Below are 25,167 nucleotides of genomic sequence, written 5' to 3'. Positions count from 1 at the left end.
TAGTACAAAACTGGCAGCTTTGTCGCCAAAAAAACTATTTTATTTATTTTATTTTATTTTTTTTTCCAGAATTTTGGCAACAGAGCTTCCAGTTTTTTACCATAAAATCTATGGCATCTATTTCCAATAAAATGCTGTTAATTTTTTTTTTAAATAAATAAATAAAAACAAATAAACACTGTAAATTATCAAATAAAATTAAGGTGACTAAGCTGCCAGTCTACAGAGTACGCAAAATAAATTATAATGATCAAACACCTGCAAATGTAGAATAATAACTTGAGGTCAATCCTTGTACTTTTATATTCATTTAATACTGAATTTGTGGCAAAAATTTGGAGGTCTTTTTTAAAGTTTATTATGCAGGCAAATAGTTGTGATTAATCCAAATGCAGGAGTGTGATGAATATGATGATAAAATATAATGTTTTGAGAGCACTCGCCAATAACAGGAAGTCCTCAGGTGGACGGGTCGTGAAACATGAACACGGTTGCTCTGTTACTTTGTCCACCGAGTGTAGATAAACAATCCCAAATGAGAAAACCCGAGGAGTCCTTTCGAAAGTTCCCTCGCACACAGTCTGGCCATCATTCCAAAGTCAACATGCTACGTCTCAGTCCTCAGGAATTTTTCATGAGCCACCACTTATCTTGTCATATCACATTTCTCACGCCAGCTTCTCGGGAGGGAACAGAAAAGACACCTCCGGGGCAAAAAAAAAAAAAACCCATTCTCTTTTAATCAAATCATGACCCGAGGAGATCTTTTTGTTGTTGTCGTCGTTTGTTTCTTTGCACGCCTTGGTTTCAGCCTCAAAAAAACCAACGTGGGACGTGAAAAAGCACTCGGAGTTGAAGTGGGGAACAAAGTGGTGTGTGGAGCCAGCCACTTTATGGCAGGAGGGAGCTGTTAAAGGTAAATGACACCACATAAGCTCCAAGCTCCCAGCTGAGCTCTTGGCTTACAACTTCCACTCCTGTTTTGCGCTTTGAATCACATCCCAGCTTCTGCTCTACAACTTATGGATTACCTTTGGAAGGCGGTTTCACGCAGGAGACATGTTTGTTCTGCGCTTATTTGGCCTGGATAAACCCGATTAAAGCAGCTGTGATGTGTAATCCACTTTCAAGACACTCAGTCTACAGTGGAACCTTGATTCATTGGTTCTTCCCCGTAAGAAACAATGTCCTCATTGATACAGTATTTTCCAAACACCACCACGGATGTCAGGGAACTTCCCCACTCTTCTATCTTCATAATCAAACACTTGCAAACCAATCAGAACCAGAATACAAACCCCGTTTCCATATGAGTTGGGAAATTGTGTTGGATGTAAATATAAACAGAATACAATGATTTGCAAATCATTTTCAAGCCATATTCAGTTGAATATGCTACAAAGACAACGTATTTGATGTTCAAACTGATAAAAAAAATGTTGATGTATCTAAAACCAACATCAATCTATAAAGGATATCACCACATGGGCTCAGAAAACCACTGTCACTAAATACAGTTTGTCGCTACATCTGTAAGTGCAAGTTAAAGCTCTACTATGCAAAGCGTAAGCCATTTATCAACAACATCCAGAAACGCCGCCGGCTTCTCTGGGCCCGACTGATGCAAAGTGGAAAAGTGTTCTGTGGTCAAATTGTTTTTGGAAATATTCGACTTTGTGTCATCCGGACCAAAGGGGAAGTGAACCATCCAGACTGTTATCGACACAAAGTGTAAAAGCCAGCATGTGTGATGGTATGGGGGTGTATTAGTGCCCAAGGCATGGGTAACTTACACATGTGTGATGGTATGGGGGTGTATTAGTGCCCAAGGCATGGGTAACTTACACATGTGTGATGGTATGGGGGTGTATTAGTGCCCAAGACATGGGTAACTTACACATGTGTGATGGTATGGGGGTGTATTAGTGCCCAAGGCATGGGTAACTTACACATGTGTGATGGTATGGGGGTGTATTAGTGCCCAAGGCATGGGTAACTTACACATGTGTGATGGTATGGGGGTGTATTAGTGAACAAGACATGGGTAACTTACACATGTGTGATGGTATGGGGGTGTATTAGTGAACAAGACATGGGTAACTTACACATGTGTGATGGTATGGGGGTGTATTAGTGAACAAGACATGGGTAACTTACACATCTGTGATGGTATGGGGGTGCATTAGTGCCCAAGACATGGGTAACTTACACATGTGTGATGGTATGGGGGTGTATTAGTGCCCAAGGCATGGGTAACTTACACATGTGTGATGGTATGGGGGTGTATTAGTGCCCAAGACATGGGTAACTTACACATGTGTGATAGTATGGGGGTGTATTAGTGCCCAAGACATGGGTAACTTACACATGTGTGATGGTATGGGGGTGCATTAGTGCCCAAGACATGGGTAACTTACACATCTGTGAAGGCACCATTAATGCTGAAAGGTACATACAGGTTTTGGAACAACATATAAACAACACTCAATAAACGTTTGGGAACTAAGGAAATAAATTGTTGGAGCTTTGAAAGTGGAATCCTTTCCCATTCTTGTTTTACGTAGAGCTTCAGTCTGGGGTCTCCGCTGTCGTATATTACGCTTCATAATGCGCCACACATTTTCGTCGGGAGACAGGTGTGGTCTGCATGCGGGCCAGGAAAGTACCTGCACTCTTTTTTTTTTACAAAGCCATGCTGTTGTAACACGTGCTGAATGTGGCTTGGCATTGTCTTGCTGAAATAAGCAGGGGCGTCCATGAAAAAGATGGCAGCATATGTTGTTCCAAAACCTGTATGTACCTTTCAGCATTAATGGTGCCTTCACAGATGTGTAAGTTAGCCATGCCTTGGGCACTAATGCACCCCCATACCATCACACATGCTGGCTCTTCAACTTTCGTCGATAACAGTCTGGATGGTTCGCTTCCCCTTGGGTCCGGGTGACACGATGTCGAATATTTCCAAAAACAAATTGAAATGTGGAGTTGTCAGACCACAGAACACTTTTCCACTTTGCATCAGTCCATCTTAGATGACCTTGGGCCCGGAGAAGCCGGCGGCGTTTCTGGATGTTGTTGATAAATGGCTTTCGCTTTGCATAGTAAAGCTTTAACTTGCACTTACAGATGTAGCGACAAACTGTATCTAGTGACAGTGGTTTTCTGAAGTGTTCCTGAGCCCATGTGGTGATATCCTTTAGAGATTGATGTTGGTTTTTGATACAGTGCCGTCTGAGGGATCGAAGGTCACGGTCATTCAATGTTGGTTTCCGGCCATGCCGCTTACGTGGAGTGATTTCTCCCGATTCTCTGAACCTTTTGATGATATTATGGAGCGTAGATGTTGAAATCCCTAAATTTCTTGCAATTGCACTTTGAGAAAGGTTGTTCTTAAACTGTTTGACTATTTGCTCACACAGTTGTGGACAAAGGGGTGTACCTCGCCCCATCCTTTCTTGTGAAAGACTGAGCATTTTTTGGGAAGTTGTTTCTATAGCCAATCATGGCACCCACCTGTTCCCAATTAGCCTGCACACCTGTGGGATGTTCCAAATAAGTGTTTGATGAGCATCCCTCAACTTTATCAGTATTTATTGCCACCTTTCCCAACTTTTTTGTCACGTGTTGCTGGCATCAAATTCTAAAGTTAATGATTATTTGCACACCAAAAAAATCAGTTTGAACATGAAATATGTTGTCTTTGTAGCATATTCAACTGAATATGGCTTGAAAAGGATTTGCAAATCATTGTATTCTGTTTATATTTACATCTAACACCATTTCCCAACTCATATGGAAACGGGGTTTGTAGGTGTCCTTTTTTTGGGATTTCAGAGTATGGTCAGGCTATCATGCACAAACCCCCGCCCACCGGAGTCGTTCCGAGGGAAAGGTGATCCCACTTGGATTTAAACGACAAGGCCACAAAAGTAAGTACGCGTGTCAGGTGACGCTTTTAAACACAGCCCCGTAGTCCCATTGTAATCTGATTACCGGCAAAAAAACCTTAAATACTATCTCCTAGCCCGTTTAGGTCTCCTGAGAGATACCAATCTATGTGATACCACGAGAGCGAAAAACATCTTAAAGGCTTCTTGTCATAACAGCCGCTGATTAGCGTCCGTTGTTTATTTAAGGTGGCGAGCGGCGCCTTTTCAAGTCTATTCACAGGAAATTAAAGTCTAAGTGAGTGAGGAGATTTAGTTTCTTCCAAGTTTCACACCAAAAAAAGAAAAGCCTAATTATATCTATTAGGTGTTTATTGTTCCGCGTTATTAACGTCAGGCCTCTTGTGCTTACTTAAAATGAAGAACGCCGACTTGCAATTTGTTTTAAGTGCTCAGTCCGGTGTCTTATTCCGACTGTTTTCCCGCCTCAGAGTGTGTGACCTCCTCGGCTCCGGACTCCCTCTTTCAAAATATTAACTTTTCTGTCACGGCCAAGACGCATCAGGGGGGCCAAACGGGTGCAGCGGTGACCCCCACTCCTTCTGGATGGGATGGATAAATATGCGGCAAGAATGTTGCTTTGAAATCAACGTCTGGATAAAGTTACTCTGAATTTAAAGTCCTACTGAAAGCCACTACTAGCGACCACGCAGTCTGATAGTTTATACATCAATGATGAAATATTAACATTGCAACACATGACAATACGGCCGCTTTAGTTTACTAAATTGCAATTTTACATTTCGTGCGAAGTTTCTTGTTGAAAACGTCGCGGAATGATGACGCGTGTTTGTGACGTCTCAAGTTGTAGCGGACATATTAGCCAGCACCACACAGGGCTAAAAGTTGTCTCTTTTCATCGCATAATTACACAGTAATTTGAACATCTGTGTTGCTGAATCTTTTGCAATTTGTTCGATTAATAATGGAGACGTCAAAGAAGAATGCTGTTGGTGGAAAGCGGTGGATTGCAGCTGCCTTTAGCACCAAAACACAGCCCGTGTTTCTTTGTTTGTTGTGAAGCTTTAACACAGAGCGGTCAAGCGAACATGTTTCTCTACGTCAACCAGCAAGTTTTTGGATGGGAAAATTAACTCAACTCTTACCGGAGACTTCAGTGGATTATGCGACCTCATCCTGCAGCTTAAAAAGGAAGCTGTGATCTTGGCTCCTCGGCTTCTCTCAGAGACATTGGCGTTCACCGCAGCCCTCCGACTTTCAGGTATGACTTTACTATCTCACTAAAACGCTATTAAAACAATAAGCGGATAAGGGATCTTCCAGAATTATCCTAGTAAATGTGTCTAATTACATCTGAAACAGTCCCACTGCCACCGCCTGGAGCCGTGGCCTTTAACTTTTTTTTTTTTTCTTTCTTTTTTTTTTGTGTGCTTCACTCTAACTTTCCTCATCCACAAATCTTTCATCCTCGCTCAAATTAATGGGGAAATGTCACTTTCTCTGTCAGAATCGCTCTCGCTGCTGGTGGCCATTATTGTAAACAATGTGAGGAGCTCTACAACCTGTGACATCACGCGCACATCGCCTGCTACTTCCGGTACAGGCAAGGCTTTTTTATTAGCGACCAAAAGTTGCGAACTTTATGGTGGATGTTCTCTACTAAATCCTTTCAGCAAAAATATGGCAATATGGCGAAATGATGAAGTATGACACATAGAATGGAGCTGCTATCCCCGTTTAAATAAGAACATCTCATTTCAGTAGGACTTTAATGTACTCCCCCCCCCTCTCTCTTCCTCCCGGGCGGCATGTCTCACATACTTGTTCTGGCTTTGCATTGCTGAGGTTTACACTCCACGGCCTGGACGGAGACGTGTGGACATGGGAGACAAATTGCGATTGTATCTCGCCGCAGTCCCGTTATTAAGGGCAACAATTAGGAAGTGCACATATTTCGTCACGTATTGTTTTGTTCTGTCATTGGGCGGTCTAAATGTTGATCGAATATGTGGCCTCAGCACCAGTTTTCATGTTCACATTAATATTAGCGCAAATTTTTTCAGTCGTCGTTCACACAGTCATTGGGCGGTCTACATGTCCGTCACACAGCACCAGTGTCAGGCTGTCACTAGTACACCATTTCAGTGTTTATGTAACACATGGGATACTGTGAGCCCCAGCATGGATAGACTACATTTAGTTTTTTTCAGTCGTCGTTCACACAGTCATTGGGCGGTCTACATGTCCGTCACACAGCACCAGTGTCAGGCTGGCACTAGTACACCATTTCAGTGTTTATGTAACACATGGGATACTGTGAGCCCCAGCATGGATAGACTACATTTAGTTTTTTTCAGTCGTCGTTCACACAGTCATTGGGCGGTCTACATGTCCGTCACACAGCACCAGTGTCAGGCTGTCACTAGTACACAATTTCAGTGTTTATGTAACACATGGGATACTGTGAGCCCCAGCATGGTTTGACTGCATTTAGTTTTTTTCAGTTGTCATTCACGCAGTCATTGGGCGGTCTACATGCCAGTCAAATACAGCACCAGTGTCAGGCTGTCACTAGCACACTGTTTCACTATTTATGTTAACACACTAACTAATTCCTGTGAGCCCCAACAAAATTTGACTACATTTGAGTTTGTTCAGTCGTTGTTTGCGCAGTCATTGGGCGGTCTATATGTCAGTCAAACAGCACCAGAGTCAGGCTGTTGCTACTACACCATTTCAGTGTTTATGTAACACATGGGATCCTGTGAGACCCAGCATGGTGTGACTACATTTTGGGTGGTGTACATGTCAGTCAAACACATATCTCGCTTTTTCTCCAGTTATTGTTCATGCAGTCATTGGTCAGTCTATGTGTCTATAATTATATGCACCATTTAGTGTGTGCAAAACGTCAAATAACTTTACATGTTTACGGTAACACACTGAGCCCATTTAGCGCCTGTAATGTCATGTTTTTTCTACAGTCATTGTTAATGCAGTCATTGGTCAGTCTATTTGTCTATAATTATATGCACCATTTAGTGTGGTCAAAACATCAAAAATGATTTACATGTTTATGGTAACACACTGAGCCCAGTTAGCGCCTGTAATGTCATGTCTCGATTTTTCTTCAGTTATTGTTCATGCAGTCGTTAGTCTTGTTTTTCTCTTCAGTTATTGTACATGCAGTCATTGGTCGGTCTATTTGTCTGTAATTATATGCAACAAATAGTGTGGTCAAAACGTCAAAGAACTTTACATGTTTATGGTAGCACATTGAGCCCAGTTAGCGCCTGTAATGTCACGTCTTGTTTTTTTCTCCAGTTATTGTTCATACAGTCATTGGTCAGTCTATTTGTCTATAATTATATGCACCATTTAGTGTGGTCAAAACATCAAAAATGATTTACATGTTTATGGTAACACACTGAGCCCAGTTAGCGCCTGTAATGTCATGTCTCGATTTTTCTTCAGTTATTGTTCATGCAGTCATTAGTCTTGTTTTTCTCTTCAGTTATTGTACATGCAGTCATTGGTCGGTCTATTTGTCTGTAATTATATGCACCAAATAGTGTGGTCAAAACGTCAAAGAACTTTACATGTTTATGGTAGCACACTGAGCCCAGTTAGCGCCTGTAATGTCACGTCTTGTTTTTTTCTCCAGTTATTGTTCATACAGTCATTGGTCAGTCTATTTGTCTATAATTATATGCACCTTATAGTGTGGTCAAAACGTCAAACAACTTTACATGTTCATGGTAGCTCAATGAGCCCAGTTAGTGCCTGTAATGTCATGTCTCGTTTTTTTATCTTCAGTTATTGTTCATGCAGTCATTGGTTGGTCTATTTGTCTGTAATTATATGCACCATATAGTGTGTGCAAAACGTCAAATAAATGTACGTGTTTATGGTAGCACACTGAGCCCAGTTAGGGCCTGTAATGTCATGTCTCGTTTTTTCTCTAGTTATTTTTCATGCAGTCATTGGTCGGTCTATTTGTCTGTAATTATATGCACCATTTAGTGTGTGCAAAACGTCAAAGAACTTTACATGTTCATGGTAGCACACTGAGCCCAGTTAGCGCCTGTAATGTCAAGTCTCGTTTTTTTCTCCAGTTATTGTTCATGCAGTCATTGGTCAGCCTTATAGTCAATTTGTATTCCACCACCACTGATTCAGCCTGGTGTTTGTCTCCACTTCAGTGTTCCTGCTAGCACATGTATCCCCTTGAGTCTGACCGTACTGCCATTGTTTTCTCAGTCACTCTATATGCAGTCATTGGGCAGTCTGCATGTCGCTCATGTTACGCAGCAACTTTCCTACGCTCTATGTTGAATAGAAAAGAAAAGGGGTATAAAAGTCATAAGAGTGGAGTGTTCTAATTCTTGAGCAGTCATCACAGGAAGCCAGCAGGGGTTATAGGGAGAGGTCGGCGGGGTCAGAGCTGAGCACCACTAAGCAACCTTTCTCTTCATTAGCAGCCTCCCTAAGGGGGGCCGGATAGGGGTGCCTTCAGCGCCCCACCTGTCCAGAAGATTATTGAACCGACTAACCAGCGGCTGCACACACACACACACACACACACACACACACACACACACACACACACACACACACACACACACACACACACACACACACACACACACACACACACACACACACACACGCTTTCCGCCCCCCTCTCATGATTCACCAAGTACATCGGGAATCACGACTGGGCTGACAACCTCCTTTTTTTCCTTTTTTTTTTGCTTTTGACTTCAAGTCGCCACGTGATTGGCTGAAGCACAGCGTCATTTTCAGCATCCGAAATAATCTTTTTCGTTATTAGAATTGTTAATTCTCCACGTTTTTAAAAAATGGAAAAAAAAAAATAAAAAAAAAATTGGAAAATACCATCCATCCATCCATTTTCTACCATTACTCCCTTTTGGGGGCGCTGGGGCCTATTTCAGCTACAATCGGGTGGAAGGCCGCATACACCCTGGACAAGTCGCCACCTCATCGCAGGGCAAATTGGAAAATACAATAAATAATAATGAAAATAAATAAATAAAAAATGTTAAAATTAAAGTACCAAATAGGGGTGTGGGAAAAAATCGATTCGAATTTGAATCGCAATTCTCACGTTGTGCGATTCGGAATCAATTCTCTTTTTTTTTTTAAATTGATTTTTATTTTTATTTTTGACTTTTTTTTTTTTATCAATCCAACAAAGCACTACACAACAATACCATAACAATGCAAACCAATTCCAAAAGCAAACCTGAGCCAGCAACACACAGAACTGCAATAAACAGAACAATTGAGAGGAGACACAAACACCACACAGAACAAACCAAAAGTAGTGAATATTATCAACAACAGTATCAATATTAGTTATCATTTCAGCATAGCAGTGATTAAAAATCCCTCATTGACATTATCATTAGACATTTATAAAAATAAAAAAAGAACAATAGTGTCAGAGTGGCTTACACTTGCATGGCATCTCATAAGCTGGACAACACACTGTGTCCAATGTTTTCGCAAAGATAAAATAAGTCATATTTTTGCTTCGTTTAATAGTTAAAACAAATTTACATTATTGCAATCAGTTGATAAAACATTGTTTTTTACAATTATAAAAGCTTTTTACAAAAATCTACTACTCTGCCAGCATGTCAGCAGACTGGGGTAGATCCTGCTGAAATCTATGTATTGAATGAATACACAATCCTTTTAAATCAGGAAAAAAATCATTTTGGAATCGAGAATCTTGTTGAATTGTGACCCCAAGAATCGAATCGTGGGACACCCAAAGATTTGCAGCCTTAGTAGCAATGATTGTCACACACACACTCGGTGTGGTGAAATTTGTCATCTGCATTTGACCCATCAGCCTTGATCACCCCCTGGGAGGTGAGGGGAGCAGTGAGCAGCAGTGGTGTCACGCCTGGGAATAATTTTTGGTGATTTAACCCCCAATTCCAACCCTTGATGCTGAGTGCCAAGCAGGAAGGTAATGGCTCCCATTTTAAGTTTTTGGTTTATGATAAAAAAAAAAGATTTACATTTAAGTTAAATCAGTTAAGTCAGTTTGAAATTAAACTTTTCTTCGTAATTTACACTTATGTTTTACGACGTTTCCTCCCTCATTTGCAAATTATCACGCCATCAAAGACCAACATGACCAAAAAAGACCAAAATACCGGATTGGTGTGTGATTACTTTTCTCTGTTTAAACACTTACCTGAACTGATTCTTTTTTCTGCAGAAAGATTTAAAAAGGCAATGACTTCATAACATTGTCTCCTAATGTTGTCAGCTGTACACTACTACCATCCACCAGAGCAGTACTTCTCAAATTACTTCCACCTCAGAAAACACTTGGCTCTCCAAGTACAACCATAATGGCCAACATTAAAATACAGCAGCGTAATAGACATAAGTATTTGATAAAAAACAAGGGAGAGGTTTTATTTGACAAATATCGTATAAAAGCCGCACCCAATACGATTTTAGAAGAAAAAATATATGTTTCCATATAGACATGTCCGATAATATCGGCCTACCGATAAAGATATTATCGGCCGATAAATGCTTCAAAATGTAATATCGGAAATAATCGGTATCAGTTTCAAAAAGTAAAATTCATAATGTTTTAAGATGGAGTGGTACACGGACGTAGGGAGAAGTGCAGAGCAGGCTTTTCACACACACAAGTGAATGCAACGCATACTTGGTCAACAGCCATACAGGTCACACTGAGGGTGGCCGTATAAACAACTTTAACACCGTTACAAACATGCGCCACACTGTGAACCCACACCAAACAAGAATGACAAGCACATCCGGACCGTAACTCAACATAAACACAACAGAACAAATACCCAGAACCCATTGCAGCACTAATTCTTCTTAAAAAAAAATAATGCACTTTGTGAGTTCAATAATAAATATGGCCTTGCCATGTTGGTATTTTTTTTCCATAACTTGAGTGGATTTATTTTGGAAAACCTCGTTACATTGTTTAATGCATCCAGCAGGGAATCACAACAAAATTTGAAATAATAATGTGTTAATATCATGATTCTATATATCGGTTGACATTGGAATCGGTAATTAAGAGTTGGACAATATCGGAATATCATGTTGGTAAAAATTCCCCTGTGCCAACTTTTTTGCAATGTGTTGCTGACATTAAATTCTAAGTTAATGATTATTTGCGGAAAAAACAACAACTAAGTTTCTCAGTTGGAACGTTAAATATCTTTGCAGTCTATTCAATTGAATATAAGTTAAAAAGGATTTGCAAATAATTGTGTCCTGTTTTTATTTACAATCGGGCAGAAGGCAGGGTACACCGCGCCCGATTGTAGCTCAGACAGGCACCAGCGACCCCAAAGGGAATAAGCGGTAGAAAATGGATGTTTTTATTTACCATTTACACAACGTGCCAACTTCACTGGTTTTGGGTTTTGTATGAGCCGCAGGATTCAAAGCGTAGGAAAAAGGTAGCGGCTTATAGTACGGAACTTACGATATTTTTTAATATTTTTGGCCTCAGTAGCATTACACATAATTTGAACAGTAACACTGTGTTTAGATATTTCATTAAGTGATTATTTGACGTAAGACTCGCTGGAGCCCGTGCAACACCTCCACAGTTTAAGAAACACAGGACGTATTTGCATTGAATATGGTGTTGATGAATCAGAATCAGAATCTGGTGCCCCTTACAAAAAAGGTGAGATACAGGTAAACAATGGGCGGGGTGAGAAAACAGTAAATTAATACAAAAATAAAAAATAAAATCGGTCTAAGCCTGGGCCCCTAGATGCTAACTTTCTTTGAAAAAACATCCTTTTTTTTGTCAAAGTTACAAACTTATTTGGGTGTTACCATTTAGTTTTCAATTGTACGGAATATGTACTGTACTGTGCAATCTATTAATAAAAGTTTTCATCAGCACTCCACACAAGTCAATGACATCAACAAAACTCACCCTTGTGCATTCACGCACAACATTAAAAGTTTGGTGGACAAACTGAGACAGAAACAGAACTGGCATAAAACACGTCCTAGAAAGTCGGAGAAAGTTGTACATGTAAACAAACTAGGGTGAGTTCAAGGACCGCCAAGATGAGTAGGACTAATCAGCGCTCGCCAAATATTCAAATCAGTGAAGCATGTTTATTAAAAAGAGTGTGCTTTATAACAATTAGGGAGGTTCGTGTCATGTTTGTCTTCCTGCAGAAACCATATTAAAACGAACAATATATTTTTTTCCCCTCAATTTTCCATTTTTCACACATTTTTGAAAAAGCTCCAGAGAGCCACTAGGGCGGCGCTAAAGAGCCACATGCGGTGTGCTGTGGGAGATTAGCGAATTTCACCTATTTGGGTTAAAGCCAGTAATTATAGTCTGCAAATAATGTGTTGTTGAGTGAGTGTCTGTGCAGTCTCGAGCTCGGCAGAGTAACCCTGTAATACTCTTTCAATCACTAGGTGGCAGCCGCTAGCTAATTGCTTTGTAGATGTTGGAAACAGCGGGAGGCAGTGTGCAGGTAAAAAGGTGTCTAATGCTTAAACCATAAATAAACAAAAGGTGAGTGCCTCTAAGAAAAGACATTAAAGCTTAGGGAAGGCTCTGCAGAACTAAACTAAAACTGAACTGGCTACTAAGTAAACAAAAACAGAATGCTGGACGACAGGAAAGACTTACTGGGGAGCAAAGACGGCGTCCACAATGTACATCCCGACATGACATGACAATCAACAATGTCCCCACAAAGAGGGATGAAAATGACTGGAATATTCTTGATTGCTAAAACAAAGTAGATGCGGGAAATATCGCTCAAAGGAAGGTATTAAACTGCTAGAGGAAAATACCGAAAAAAGAGAAAAAGCCACCAAAATAGGAGCGCAAGACAAGTAAAAAGAGGTAAAAATATATCTAATGCTTAAAACAAAAAATCATCATCATCATTTCTTTTTATTTCTGTATTTTGAAGCCATGTACACTTGACACTTTCATTGTTGTTTTGTTTCTTATACATTTTCATGATCAGGAAGGAGCAGATGGAAGAATATTATTCTTATATTTATCTGTCCCCCTTTTTACACAAATTATTTTAGATGACTTTATAGCTGAACTCCAACATACTTTTTATTTTCGTCTAAACATTTCCACAATTACACGTTTGATCTAAATCCAAAATCAGATTGATATAATTCCAGTCGTCGCTTTTTGTAACTCTTTTTAAATCCAAATACATGCTTGCGACTTTTTAAGTCTTTCTTTAGAGAATTCCATGCTTTCACACCAGCAACAGGCAAGCACATTTGTTTCAAATTTGTTGGCACTCTTGGATGTTGGTTTAGTCTTTATTTGAAGGGACGATGCACAAAAACATTAAACTCAGAGACAGATATGTTCTGTACCAGATTATAGCTAAATAGCTCATTTCCATCTGCAGTCCCTGTCTACCTAAATTAAAGGGATACAAATATCATGCAATAAAATGATGACAATAAAATCATACCATATCACGTAATCAAATTAAGAAGAGTCATAAAATGCCCTTTCATGGACACATACTTAATATACAATACAAGCACACCTCATTTACATCATCACACAAAGACAATACTTGCTTTTGTTCACATCTGTCATCATTTGTAAAAACAACCATGATTTTAAAAGACACACCTCACAATTGACAAGAAAAATACTGTCATGGATAAATACAATACACATGAAGTTGATCTGCCAAACATTGTGCCCACCTTATTGACCGTGTGAGCAGCACGGTTTAAAATCATACGGCCTTATGTGGTTCTCATCTTCAGAACTTTATTTCAAGCTTTGAACATCACTAATAGAGTATGCAATTCTACAATGTCTTTTAGTTTTAATAATCCTGACCCAATGAAGAGTGGATTTGTGTGGTCTCTATATCCCACTGGAAAAACAATAAAAATTACTCTTTTCTCTGAAAGAAATAAAGGCATTATGTTGCTGTGATACGTATTTCCCCATATTTCTGCACAATAATTGAAATAAGGTAGAATAATTGAGCAATATAACATTCTCATTGTATTATACGGGAAAATGTATTTAACCTTGCTCAAAATAAATAAGCTTTTAAATACCTTATTTTCCCCATGCAATATATGAGCTTTCCATGTCAACTTTTCATCTAAAACAGGCCTGGGCAATTATTTTGACTCGGTGGCCACATTTAAAGAAAACAAATGTGTCTATTTTTTGGAACACTAATACAAAACCTCACAATAATGTCTGATTGAATGCTAAAAATGTTCTGACAGACCACCTTAAAAACGTAATGGAATTTTTAAATTTTTCTATGAACGATAAAACACGGAATATTGACAAAATATGAATGTCATACCCCCTTTTGTTCGACATATTTTGCAATCAAGTAAAACGCAACAAAAATGCAACAAACAGTGAAATATGAACGCGAGGGGTACAAAATAAACCCACCTACAATCTGATATATCTGAAATTTGCTCAATTTCCCTCCGGGATCAATAAAGTATTTTCTATTCTATTCTATACATCACTAAGCTTTAGAACTTTTGTGTGTGAGTTAAAATAATTCCCCTGCCTGGTTTAAAGTCATATCCAACAATTGCGACGACGACTTTTTACTGTCAACTGAGTTTCGTTTTTTAATGATTTCTGCCAGTGGTGTGCCGCCGCATTTTTTCAACGACAAGAATGTATGTGCCTTGGCTCAAAAAAAGGTTGAAAAACATTGGCATGAGCCATTCCAACAAAATGATGTGTCCGCACGGTATGCCGTGCTGCATCACCCCACCATCAAACTTTACGTTTTGAACTTCACAAACAATTACCGTATTTTTCGGATTATAAGTCGCTCCGGAGTATAAGTCGCACCTGCCGAAATTGCATAATAAAGAATGAAAAAAACATATATACGTCGCACTGGGGTATAAGTCGCATTTTTGGGGGAAATTTATTTGATAAAACCCAACAGCAAGAATAGACATTTGAAAGGCAATTTAAAATAAGTAAAGAATAGTGAAGAACAGGCTGAATAAGTGTAGGTTATATGAGGCATAAATAAGCAACTGCTATGTTAAACTAACATATTATGGTAAGAGTCATTCAAAAAACTACAACATATAGAACATGCTACTAGTTTACCAAACAACCAGTCACTCCTAATCGCTAAATCCGATGAATTCTTCTTCCTCGATGTCGCTTCTAAACAACTCTGCCAACTCCAAAGGTATGCGCCGCTTCCTCTTGTGGTTTCCTGCTGCATATTTCACTACGTCCAGCTTGTAATTGTCAAAATTTGTTGATGACGAAACCCAAGATGCAGAGATGTAGGCAAGCAGGGAGTGAGAAAACATGGTTTTAATATAAAAAAACGAGAACAAAACCAAACAAAGGGTTCAAACTAAAAGCGCGCACGTGGGCGGATAACAAACAAAAGGCCTAGCCTGGAAGCTAACAGGTATCTAGCAGGAAACAGAAAAACTGAAAACAGCTAGTGGCTAACAAGAAAACACGAAACAAAAGAGCTAGGAGAAAACAAACTACAAATAGCTAAGAGCTTACTGCTACGATGACAAGGACGAATAGTAGCACGACAGGTAATAGCTGTAATGATGACATCGACACGACACGAGCGACAATAATCCAGCACTGAGTGGAGGAACAAAGCAGGTAAAATAGGAGCGGGCTGATTGACCACAGGTGTGGCCAGGTGCCAATCAGCCACAGCTGAGGGAAAACAGCACACAGGGAGACAAACAGGAAGCTGAACCAAAATAAGAGTGTTGACAGGAACTAAGGACCGGAAATACTAAACACACAGAGGAAAAACTAAAACACAAACTGTCAGTGGCAAGGCTGACAGTAATCTGCAGTACATGGCTTCCTTTTTGCTGCCATTTTTGTTCATCCCTTCTCAGTTTTTAGAAGTTACCGCCAACGATGAAATGATCCGATTTAATAGCTACGGGAGTAGCATATAGCAGTTAGAATTCCATGACCCTCCCCCGCCGAATTCTTATTGGTTGACGTGTGTGTGACGATTGCTGACATTTTCTTCGTCTCTTCCGCGAATGAGATAAATAATATTATTTGATATTTTACGGTAATGTGTTAATAATTTCACATATAAGTCGCTCCGGAGTACATGTCGCACCCCCAAACTACGAAAAAAAAACTGCGACTTATAGTCCGAAAAATGTGATACCTCGGGAGTTTCTGCTTTTAACTTCACAAGCTGTTTCCTTGCAGTTTATCTGCGCTCACAATTCACTCTGGTGATTGGGATCGGGCCGACTCCAAACACCTGCTGGAGCGGGCGGCCGCCTTGTTGTGCTGAGGGAAATGTTTCTTACCTGCTGCCCCCGCTGCCATAGTGAAGAGAGCAGCACACTGATAAAAGTAATGAAATGACACCGCTGGAATGTAAATTGGCATTCTTCACTAGCAGCACCCGGATCGGGCCTTACTGAACACACACACACACACACACTGGCCAGGCTACAAATACTGTGCAAGAGACACACACTCACTGATGAATGTGTGAAAGTACTTTAGTGGTGCTTTCAAGTGGGGGCCATTTATCTCGCACTGTTTCGTTATTTCTGCTCCCGCCTTCCTCTTAGCTGTCTCGTGTAATGTACGACACGGACATGACGTGTGTGTGTGTGTGTGTGTGTGTGTGTTTTGCTACTTGTGTTACCAGAGGTGGGTAGTAACGCGCTACATTTACTCCGTTACATCCACTTGAGTAACTTTTGGGATAAATTGTACTTCTAAGAGTAGTTTTTATGCAACATACTTTTACTTTTACTTGAGTATATTTATAGAGAAGAAACGCTACTTTTACTCCACTCTGTTTATCTACAATCAGCTCGCTACTTTTTTTTATCGATCTGTTAATGCACGCTTTGTTTGTTTTGATTTTGTCAGACACGCATTCAAAGTAGGAACTACGCATGCCTGCGTTTCACCAATCAAATGCAGTCACTGGTGACGTTGGACCAATCAAACAAAACCAGGCGGTCACGTGACCGTCACACGTCGAATCCGACCTAAAAAAGTTGAAAAACTTATTGGGGTGTTACCATTTAGTGGTCAATTGTACAGAATATGTACTGTGCTGTGCAATCTACTAATAAAAGTTTCAATCAATCAATCAAAAGTGTAAAGGAAAAAAGACACTTTTTATTTCAACCGTACTTCCCGTCAAAAGCCTAAAGACTGATCGCACAGTTCCTGTCTTCACAATAAAAGTGCCGCTCCATCGCGCCTGCGCTAACAAAATAAGAGTCTCCGAAAGCCAGCGCAAACAAGCTAGCCAGCTACGGAGTTTGCCGCCAATGTATTTCTTGTAAAGTGTATGAAAACGAATATGGAAGCTGGACAAATAAGATGCCAAAAACCAACGACTTTCATGTGGTATTAGACAGAAAAGAGGAACTTTTTTTTCCCCTCCATTTGAAAATGTGGACATTATCAGCACTATACTGTCTGATTCCAATCAATGCAAGTCATCAGAATCAGGTAATACACCAACTTATATTCTTGTCTTCATTAAAGATAGGAATCTAAGTGTTAAACATGCATGTATATTCATTAAAACACCTTTAACATGTCAACAAAAACGGCAAAATAAATAACTATAAATTATATACTGTATATATATATATATATATATATATATATATATATATATATATATATATATATATATATATATATATATATATATTAGGGATGCACCGAAATGAAAATTTGTGGCCGAAGCCGAAACCGAATAAAATTTGAGCGCTTGGCCGAAGGCCGAACACCAAATACCGAATAATAAATGCAGTTTTTCACAACTTTTTTATATTGTATAAATAGCCTAGAATAAATTTTTAGACATGTTTTTCAAATAAAGTAATTTTTTACTGAATATTGACATTTTTTAATATTCCAGTAGCCTTTTCTTTTAAAAAAAAGCACAGTTTTTCATTTATATTAGGCTTTCAAACAAAACATGCATTCCAAAAAAAAAATAAAGTGCATTAAAGTGGATAAACCCACAACATTATTGTCCTTTTGGCAAAAGTCTGCTTAGCCACAGTAGATATGCTAATAATGTAAACAGAAGGCTCAAGTAAATCTCAATTAAGTGTGTGCTTGTAACCTCATACACTTATACAGGTAGCCTACACAACAGGCTAATAATGTAAACAGAGGCCCCACTAAATCTCAATTAAGTGTGTGCTTGTAACCTCATACACTTATACAGGTACACAACATATCCCAGGCCAGAACCGATTTGTCAATAACAGTACTTCAGCTTCAGAATAAAAAGAAGGAAATTAACTATGTATAAAACTATTTAAATTTAACACTACACGTTGGTTGATTGCGTCACCGCGTCAAAAAATTGCGTCTTTGCGTCACACGCCACTATTCGGCCTTGCTTTTAAATCATTCCACCGAAGGCTGAATGTGGCTTTTTTTGCCATATTCGACCGAATATGTTCGGTTACCGATTAATTGGTGCATCCCTAATATATATACTGTATATATATATGTATATATATATATATATATATATATATATATATATATGTATGTATGATATGTGTGTGTATGTATATATGAGGTAGATCACCTCGACTTGGTCATTTACTAAGTAATTGATTAACGTTGAAAAACTTATTGGGGTGTTACCATTTAGTGGTCAATTGTACAGAATATGTACTGTACTGTGCAATCTACTAATAAAAGTTTCAATCAATCAATCAATCGATGAATACCTACTGAGCCTATGGTGCTGTTAAATTATTGTGGCTCAATTAGCCTTAATTTTTTTTATTTTAATGTATTATTATTTAATATATATTATTGTTTTAGTTGCTTAAGAGATATTCCTGGCTATGAATTTGCTCATTGCTATTTTTATGTTTTTGTGCATTATTTGTTGCCGTGATCATTAAACAGGTTACTCATCAGTTACTCACTACTTGAGTAGTTTTTTCACAACATACTTTTAACTTTTACTCAAGTAAATATTTGGATGACTACTCCTTACTTTTACTTGAGTAATACATCTCTAAAGTAACAGTACTCTTACTTGAGTTCAATTCCTGGCTACTCTACCCACCTCTGTGTGTTACAGATTGCATTGAATCCAGATTAGAAGACAACACTATAAAATGTAAAGTAAAGTGAATTATATTTATATAGTGCTTTTTCTCTAGTGACTCAAAGCACTTTACATAGTGAAACCCAAAATATCTAGGTAACATTTAAACCAGTGTGGGTGGCACTGGGAGCAGGTGGGTAAAGTGTCTTGCCCAAGGACACAACTGCAGTGACTAGGATGGCGGAAGCGGGGATCGAACCTTGAACCCTCAAGTTGCTGGCTCGGCCGCTCTACCAACCGAGCTATACCGCCCAAAAATATCATCATCGCCATATCAATGTAACAAAACAAAACAGTGGCTATTACAAAAAAATTACAAAAACGAGCTTAATAAGGTGAAAAAAGTCAAATGTGAGCATGAAAATGAATTTAAAACAAGCCTGGGCAATTATTTTGACTCGGGGGGCCACATTTAGAGAAAAAAAATGTGTCTGGGGGCCAGTATATCTATTTTTAGGAATACTAATACAAAACCTCACAATAATGTCTGATTGAATGCTAAAAACCTTAGGACAGACCGCTTTAAAAAACGGAATGGAATTTTTACTTTTTTCTATGAAGGATAAAACACGGAATATTGACAAAATAAGAAGGTCACACCCCCTTTCGATCGACATATTTTACAATCAAGTGAAACGCAACAATAATGCAACAAACAGTGAAATATGAACGCCAAGGATACACAATAAACACACCTACAATCTGATATATCTGATACACAATAAACACACCTACAATCTGATATATCTGATACACAATAAACACACCTACAATCTGATATATCTGATACACAATAAACACACCTACAATCTGAAATATCTGATACACAATAAACACACCTACAATCTGATATATCTGATACACAATAAACACACCTACAATCTGATATATCTGATACACAATAAACACACCTACAATCTGATATATCTGATACACAATAAACACACCTACAATCTGATATATCTGATACACAATAAACACACCTACAATCTGATATATCTGATACACAATAAACATACCTACAATCTGATATATCTGATACACAATAAACACACCTACAATCTGATATATCTGATACACAATAAACACACCTACAATCTGATATATCTGATACACGATAAACACACCTACAATCTGATATATCTGATACACGATAAACACACCTACAATCTGATATATCTGATACACAATAAACACACCTACAATCTGATATATCTGATACACAATAAACACACCTACAATCTGATATATCTGATACACAATAAACACACCTACAATCTGATATATCTGATACACAATAAACACACCTACAATCTGATATATCTGATACACAATAAACACACCTACAATCTGATATATCTGATACATCACTAAACTTTGGAACTTTGTTGTGAAAATCTCCTTCCGCGTCTGTGGAAACGCTCCCCACCCACACCGCTTGGCGCCTCGTCTGAGCTGCTGTGACATTACATTACCATAGTCTCGTGATCCGGATCATGTTCACTTTATTTATGTTCTGTTAGTTAAATGATAAATGGGTTGTACTTGTATAGCGCTTTTCTACCTTCAAGGTACTCAAAGCGCTTTGACACTACTTCCACATTCACACACACATTCACACACTGATGGAGGGAGCTGCCATGCAAGGCGCCAACCAGCACCCATCAGGAGCAAGGGTGAAGTATCTTGCTCAGGACACAACGGACGTGACGAGGTTGGTACTAGGTGGGGATTGAACCAGGGACCCTCGGGTTGCGCACGGCCTCTCTCCCACTGCGCCACGCCGTCCCTAGTTTTAGACTTCTTTTAGTTCTTGTTTGCACTTCCTTGTTTGTTTTGTCACCATAGTTACTTCTTATTTTCACCTGCCGCTTGTTCCGGTCGCACACCTGTGTTTTGGTAATAACTGTCATTATTTAAGCCTGCCTTCTCCCGTCAGTCTGTCTGGGTTCCTTGTTTGCGGTAAGCAACAGTCGCGTTTATGTTTCTGGTTCCAGTCTCTGTGCTAAGTGTTAGCCTTAGCTTCCCGTGCGTTCGGCATGCTGTTCTTTTGTTTGTTTCTGTCTGTTTAGTACTGTGTATTATTTATTAAATCATCCTACTTTTACGTTTTCATCAGTAGTGTCCATGTTTGCACTGGAGGAACAATCGCGCATTAAAATGCAACCCCCTCGTGACCATAGTAAGTAGTATATCATCCATAAGCGAAAATTCCAACCACTGAAATACTTTGTATAGTTCAAGACTTACGGTCGGTAGAAAACATCACTGCACATTATAATGGCAGCTACACTTTACATCTTAAAGATCTAAAAAAAATATTTGGGAATGTCCAGCTGGCCAGATTGAAAAGCTCAACGGGCCGTATGTGGCCCCCGGGTCCTAATCTGCCCAGGTCTGATCTAAGATGACCCAGAGAAATCTGATTTCAGACACCTTCTCAATGTTCACATTGTTTATGTATAAATTAACGTATATCTTTCTTCTATTACTGAATACCATGAATTTAGTCTTGTCCACAAAAAAAAAAACTAAAGGTGAGTACCCCTAAGAAAAGGCAATAAAGCTTAGGGAAGGCGATGCAGAACGAAACTAAAACTGAAGTGGCTACAAAGTAAACAAAAACCGAATGCTGGACAACAGCAAAGACTTACTGTAGAGCAAGGATGGCGTCCAAAAAGTACATCTGAACATGACATGCCAATCAACAATGTCCCCACAAAGAAGGATAAAAAGAGCTGAAATATTCTTGATTGCTAAAACAAAGTAGATGCGGGAAATATCGCTCAAAGGAAGACATGAAACTGTTCCAGGAATGAATTTGCCCGGGTCTGATTTAAAATAACATGTTTGCCTGAAGAATCTTAAATAAAAACTGTCATCAAAAGATAATTAAATGCAATTAAATAGTAGAAATGCTGTTAAAAAAAGGTGACTTTTTGATGGTAGTTTTAATTTTAAAAGTGGAATTTCAGTTTGAGTTCATTCGGAACAAGCATCCAGTTGTTTCAATACAGCACGTCCGAAAAGGAGTCGGAAGAAGCAGAGCTTATTTATTCCTACTCCTTTTCATACCATAGCAATTTTATCCTATTTCCTTGTTCTTTCTAACAGAATGTGAACAAATAAATAATGAATCAATAATATACAAAGCAAACAAATATTAAATACATAAATAATATTTGTGGCAATAAAAAAGGAGTTCAAGATGTTCATCATAATTCTTGTTCCGTGTACTTTGTGAACTCCTGTAGTTTGAACAGTCTCCAGGTGATTTGAAATTCAATACGAGACAAAAAAAAATGTTTTTCCCGTCTGGAGTGTATTTTTTTAAAATTCATCAATAGTTATTAATGAATACAATTTTGTAGTAGCTAAGCACAACTTATATATGCACTGATGCGTTCAAACGACGCAAATAAAAGTTGTAAATGACTAAATCTCATTCTAATTTGTTGTAAATGACACATTGGAATAACAAAAAAAAACGTATTTACCATGGTTGCATGTTGCATCTGGCAGAACTCTGCGAAACTCCTGGCCCTTTTTTTTTTGCAGTGTGCTAAAACTTGTCCGCGTCCAATAAAGTCGTCTTTCGCCCTCCAGCGGGGGGACTTTCTCCTCGCCGTGAGTTCCGTGAATCTCTCAGTGGTCGGTTGGAAAACTTCTCGCCGGGCTAGTTGTCACTTTTTGGGGGTGGATTATTAGCGGTGGTCGTTATTCTTTTGGCTTCGAAGGTGCTTCTCGCCGCTGCTGCTGCTGCTGCTGCCTCTCCTCCTCCAACAAGCGCGTCGAAGCAGGTTTGGAAAGTCAGATGGTGACGCGCAATCACCACGTCCCCTTCTTCTTCTTCTTCTTCTTCTTCTTCTTTTTCTTCTTCTTCTTCTTCTTCTTTTTCTTCTTCTTCTTCTCCCGCCAAAAGAGTCAACCAACACAAAATATTAATCTTACTTTAATAAAAAGCCACAAAGACGATTTTTTAAGAACACTTCCTTGCCTTTAAAGTTACCGGGACGGAGCTCCGTCTTATAATGAAGGCAACACATGACGTAATAGTGTCTAAATTAGCTATAATAGCCTACTATCAAAACGACTTTGTGTGGCAGGCTTTTAAAAAGTAAATATTTGGTGGTGGTTTGCATTTTAAAAGTGGTGTTTGCTACTTGAATGCCGGTTAAAAGTGAGCATCGATGTCATCATGCCATTAACATGTGTGGTGTACCTAATGTTACGGCCAGGTGATGCATTAAGACAGGGTTTGGCAACCCACAACGTGAAAAGAGCCATATTGGAGCAAAAATTAAATCTGTCTGGAGCTGCAAAACAATAACAGCCATATATAAGTCTTGAAATGTAGGCAACACGGAATGTAAGAGTCTATATTTGTCAGAGTTTGTTGTTGACGAACCCCAAGATGCAGAGAAGGAGGCAGGCATTTTGTTGGTAAACACGATTTGATAAAACACTAAGACAAAAACCGAACAAAAGGGTACAAACGAAAGGCGCTCACGAGGCGGATAACAAACTAGAAGAGCTAGCATGGGAGCTAGAAAACAAAAGGAGCTTAGCATGAAAGCTAGCAAAAACAAAAGGGCCTGGCCTGAAGGCTAACAGGTAGCGAGCAGAAAAACAGAAGTCGTTACTAGTTGCGTGAAAACAAATTGGAAGCAGGGAACAAAACAGAGTAAGCTACAAACAGTTACCAAAATATAGCTTACCGCCATGCTGCAATGACACGACAGGAGCAACATGACACGACAGGTAGCAGCAACAAGAGCAACAATAATCCAGTTTAGACTGGATGACAAAGCAGGTAAAAATAGGAGTGGGCTGATTGACACCAGGTGCGGTCGGTGCCAATCAGCCGCAGCTGAGGGGAAACAGTGCCGAGGGAGAAATACAGGAAACAGACAAAATAAGAGCGCTGACAGGAAATACTACACACACAGAGGAAACAGACAAATGCAGAGGAAAAAACTAAAACATAGCCAAACTGTCAGGAACAAGCCTGACAATATTAGCTATAGTAGCCTACTATCAAAAAGACTATGTGTCGCAGGCTGTTAAAAAGTCACTTTTTGGTGGTGGTTTGAATTTTAAAAGTGGAATTTGCCACTTGAATGCCGGTTAAAAGTGAGCATCGATGTCATAATGCCATTAAAATGTGAGGTGTGCCTAATATTATGGCCAGGTGATGCATTAAGACAGGGTTTGGCAACCAAAAACATTGAAAGAGCCATATTGGACCAAAAATACAAAAATTAAATCTGTCTGGCGCTGCAAAAACAAACAGCCGTATATAAGTCTTATAATGTAGGCAACACATGATTTAAGAGTCTATATTAGCTATAATGTAGACTGTTTTTTTTTCTTTTCTTGTTGCTGTTCTTTGTTTTATGTGAAGATTGCTGAAATAAAATACATTGATTGATTGATTGATTGATTGATAATAGCCTACTATCAATAATACTATGTGTCGCAGGCTGTAAAAAAGTTATTTTTTGGTGGTGGTTTACATTTTAAAAGTGGAATTTGCTACTTGAATGCCGGTTAGAATTGATCATCGATGTCATAATGCCATTAAAATGTAAGCTGTGCCTAATGTTATGGCCAGGTGATGCATTAAGACAGGGTTTGGCAACCCAAAATGTTGAAAGAGCCATATTGGACCAAAAATACAAAAATAAAATCTGTCTGGAGCCGCAAAAAAGGTTAAGCTGTATATAAGTCTTATAATGTAGGCAACACATGATTTAAGAGTCTATATTAGCTATAATGGCCTACTATCAATAATACTATGTGTCGCAGGATGTTAAAAAGTTTCTTTTTGGTAGTGGTTAACATTTTAAAAGTGGAATTTTGCTACTTGAATGCCGGTTAAAAGTGAGCATCGATGTCATAATGCCATTAAAATATGAGGTGTGCCTAATGTTATGGCCAGGTGATGCATTAAGACAGGGTTTGGCAACCCAAAACGTTGAAAGCGCCATATTGGACCAAAAATACAAAAATAAAATCTGGCTGGAGAGTCAAAAAATGAAAAGCCGTATATAAGT

At 38.9% G+C, this 25,167-nt stretch overlaps 1 protein-coding gene across 2 annotated transcripts in view; it reads right to left on the bottom strand.

Moving 5' to 3' along the window:
• The window catches only part of bnc2 (basonuclin zinc finger protein 2), a 529,938-nt gene extending 506,806 nt beyond the window's left edge, over positions 1-23,132 (bottom strand). For both annotated transcript variants that reach the window (XM_061880276.1, XM_061880279.1), the window contains exon 1: positions 22,609-23,132. In XM_061880276.1, the coding sequence (XP_061736260.1) occupies positions 22,609-22,626 (18 nt within the window). In that variant the 5' untranslated portion in view covers positions 22,627-23,132. The remainder of the gene's footprint in view (positions 1-22,608) is intronic.
• Between the last annotated feature and the right edge of the window lie 2,035 nt (positions 23,133-25,167).

This window comes from Nerophis ophidion, linkage group LG20 (genome assembly GCF_033978795.1).
Source record: "Nerophis ophidion isolate RoL-2023_Sa linkage group LG20, RoL_Noph_v1.0, whole genome shotgun sequence".
Classification (NCBI taxonomy): domain Eukaryota; kingdom Metazoa; phylum Chordata; class Actinopteri; order Syngnathiformes; family Syngnathidae; genus Nerophis; species Nerophis ophidion.
Note: the sequence above shows the minus strand (reverse complement) of the source record. Positions and strands in the feature narration are given on the sequence as shown.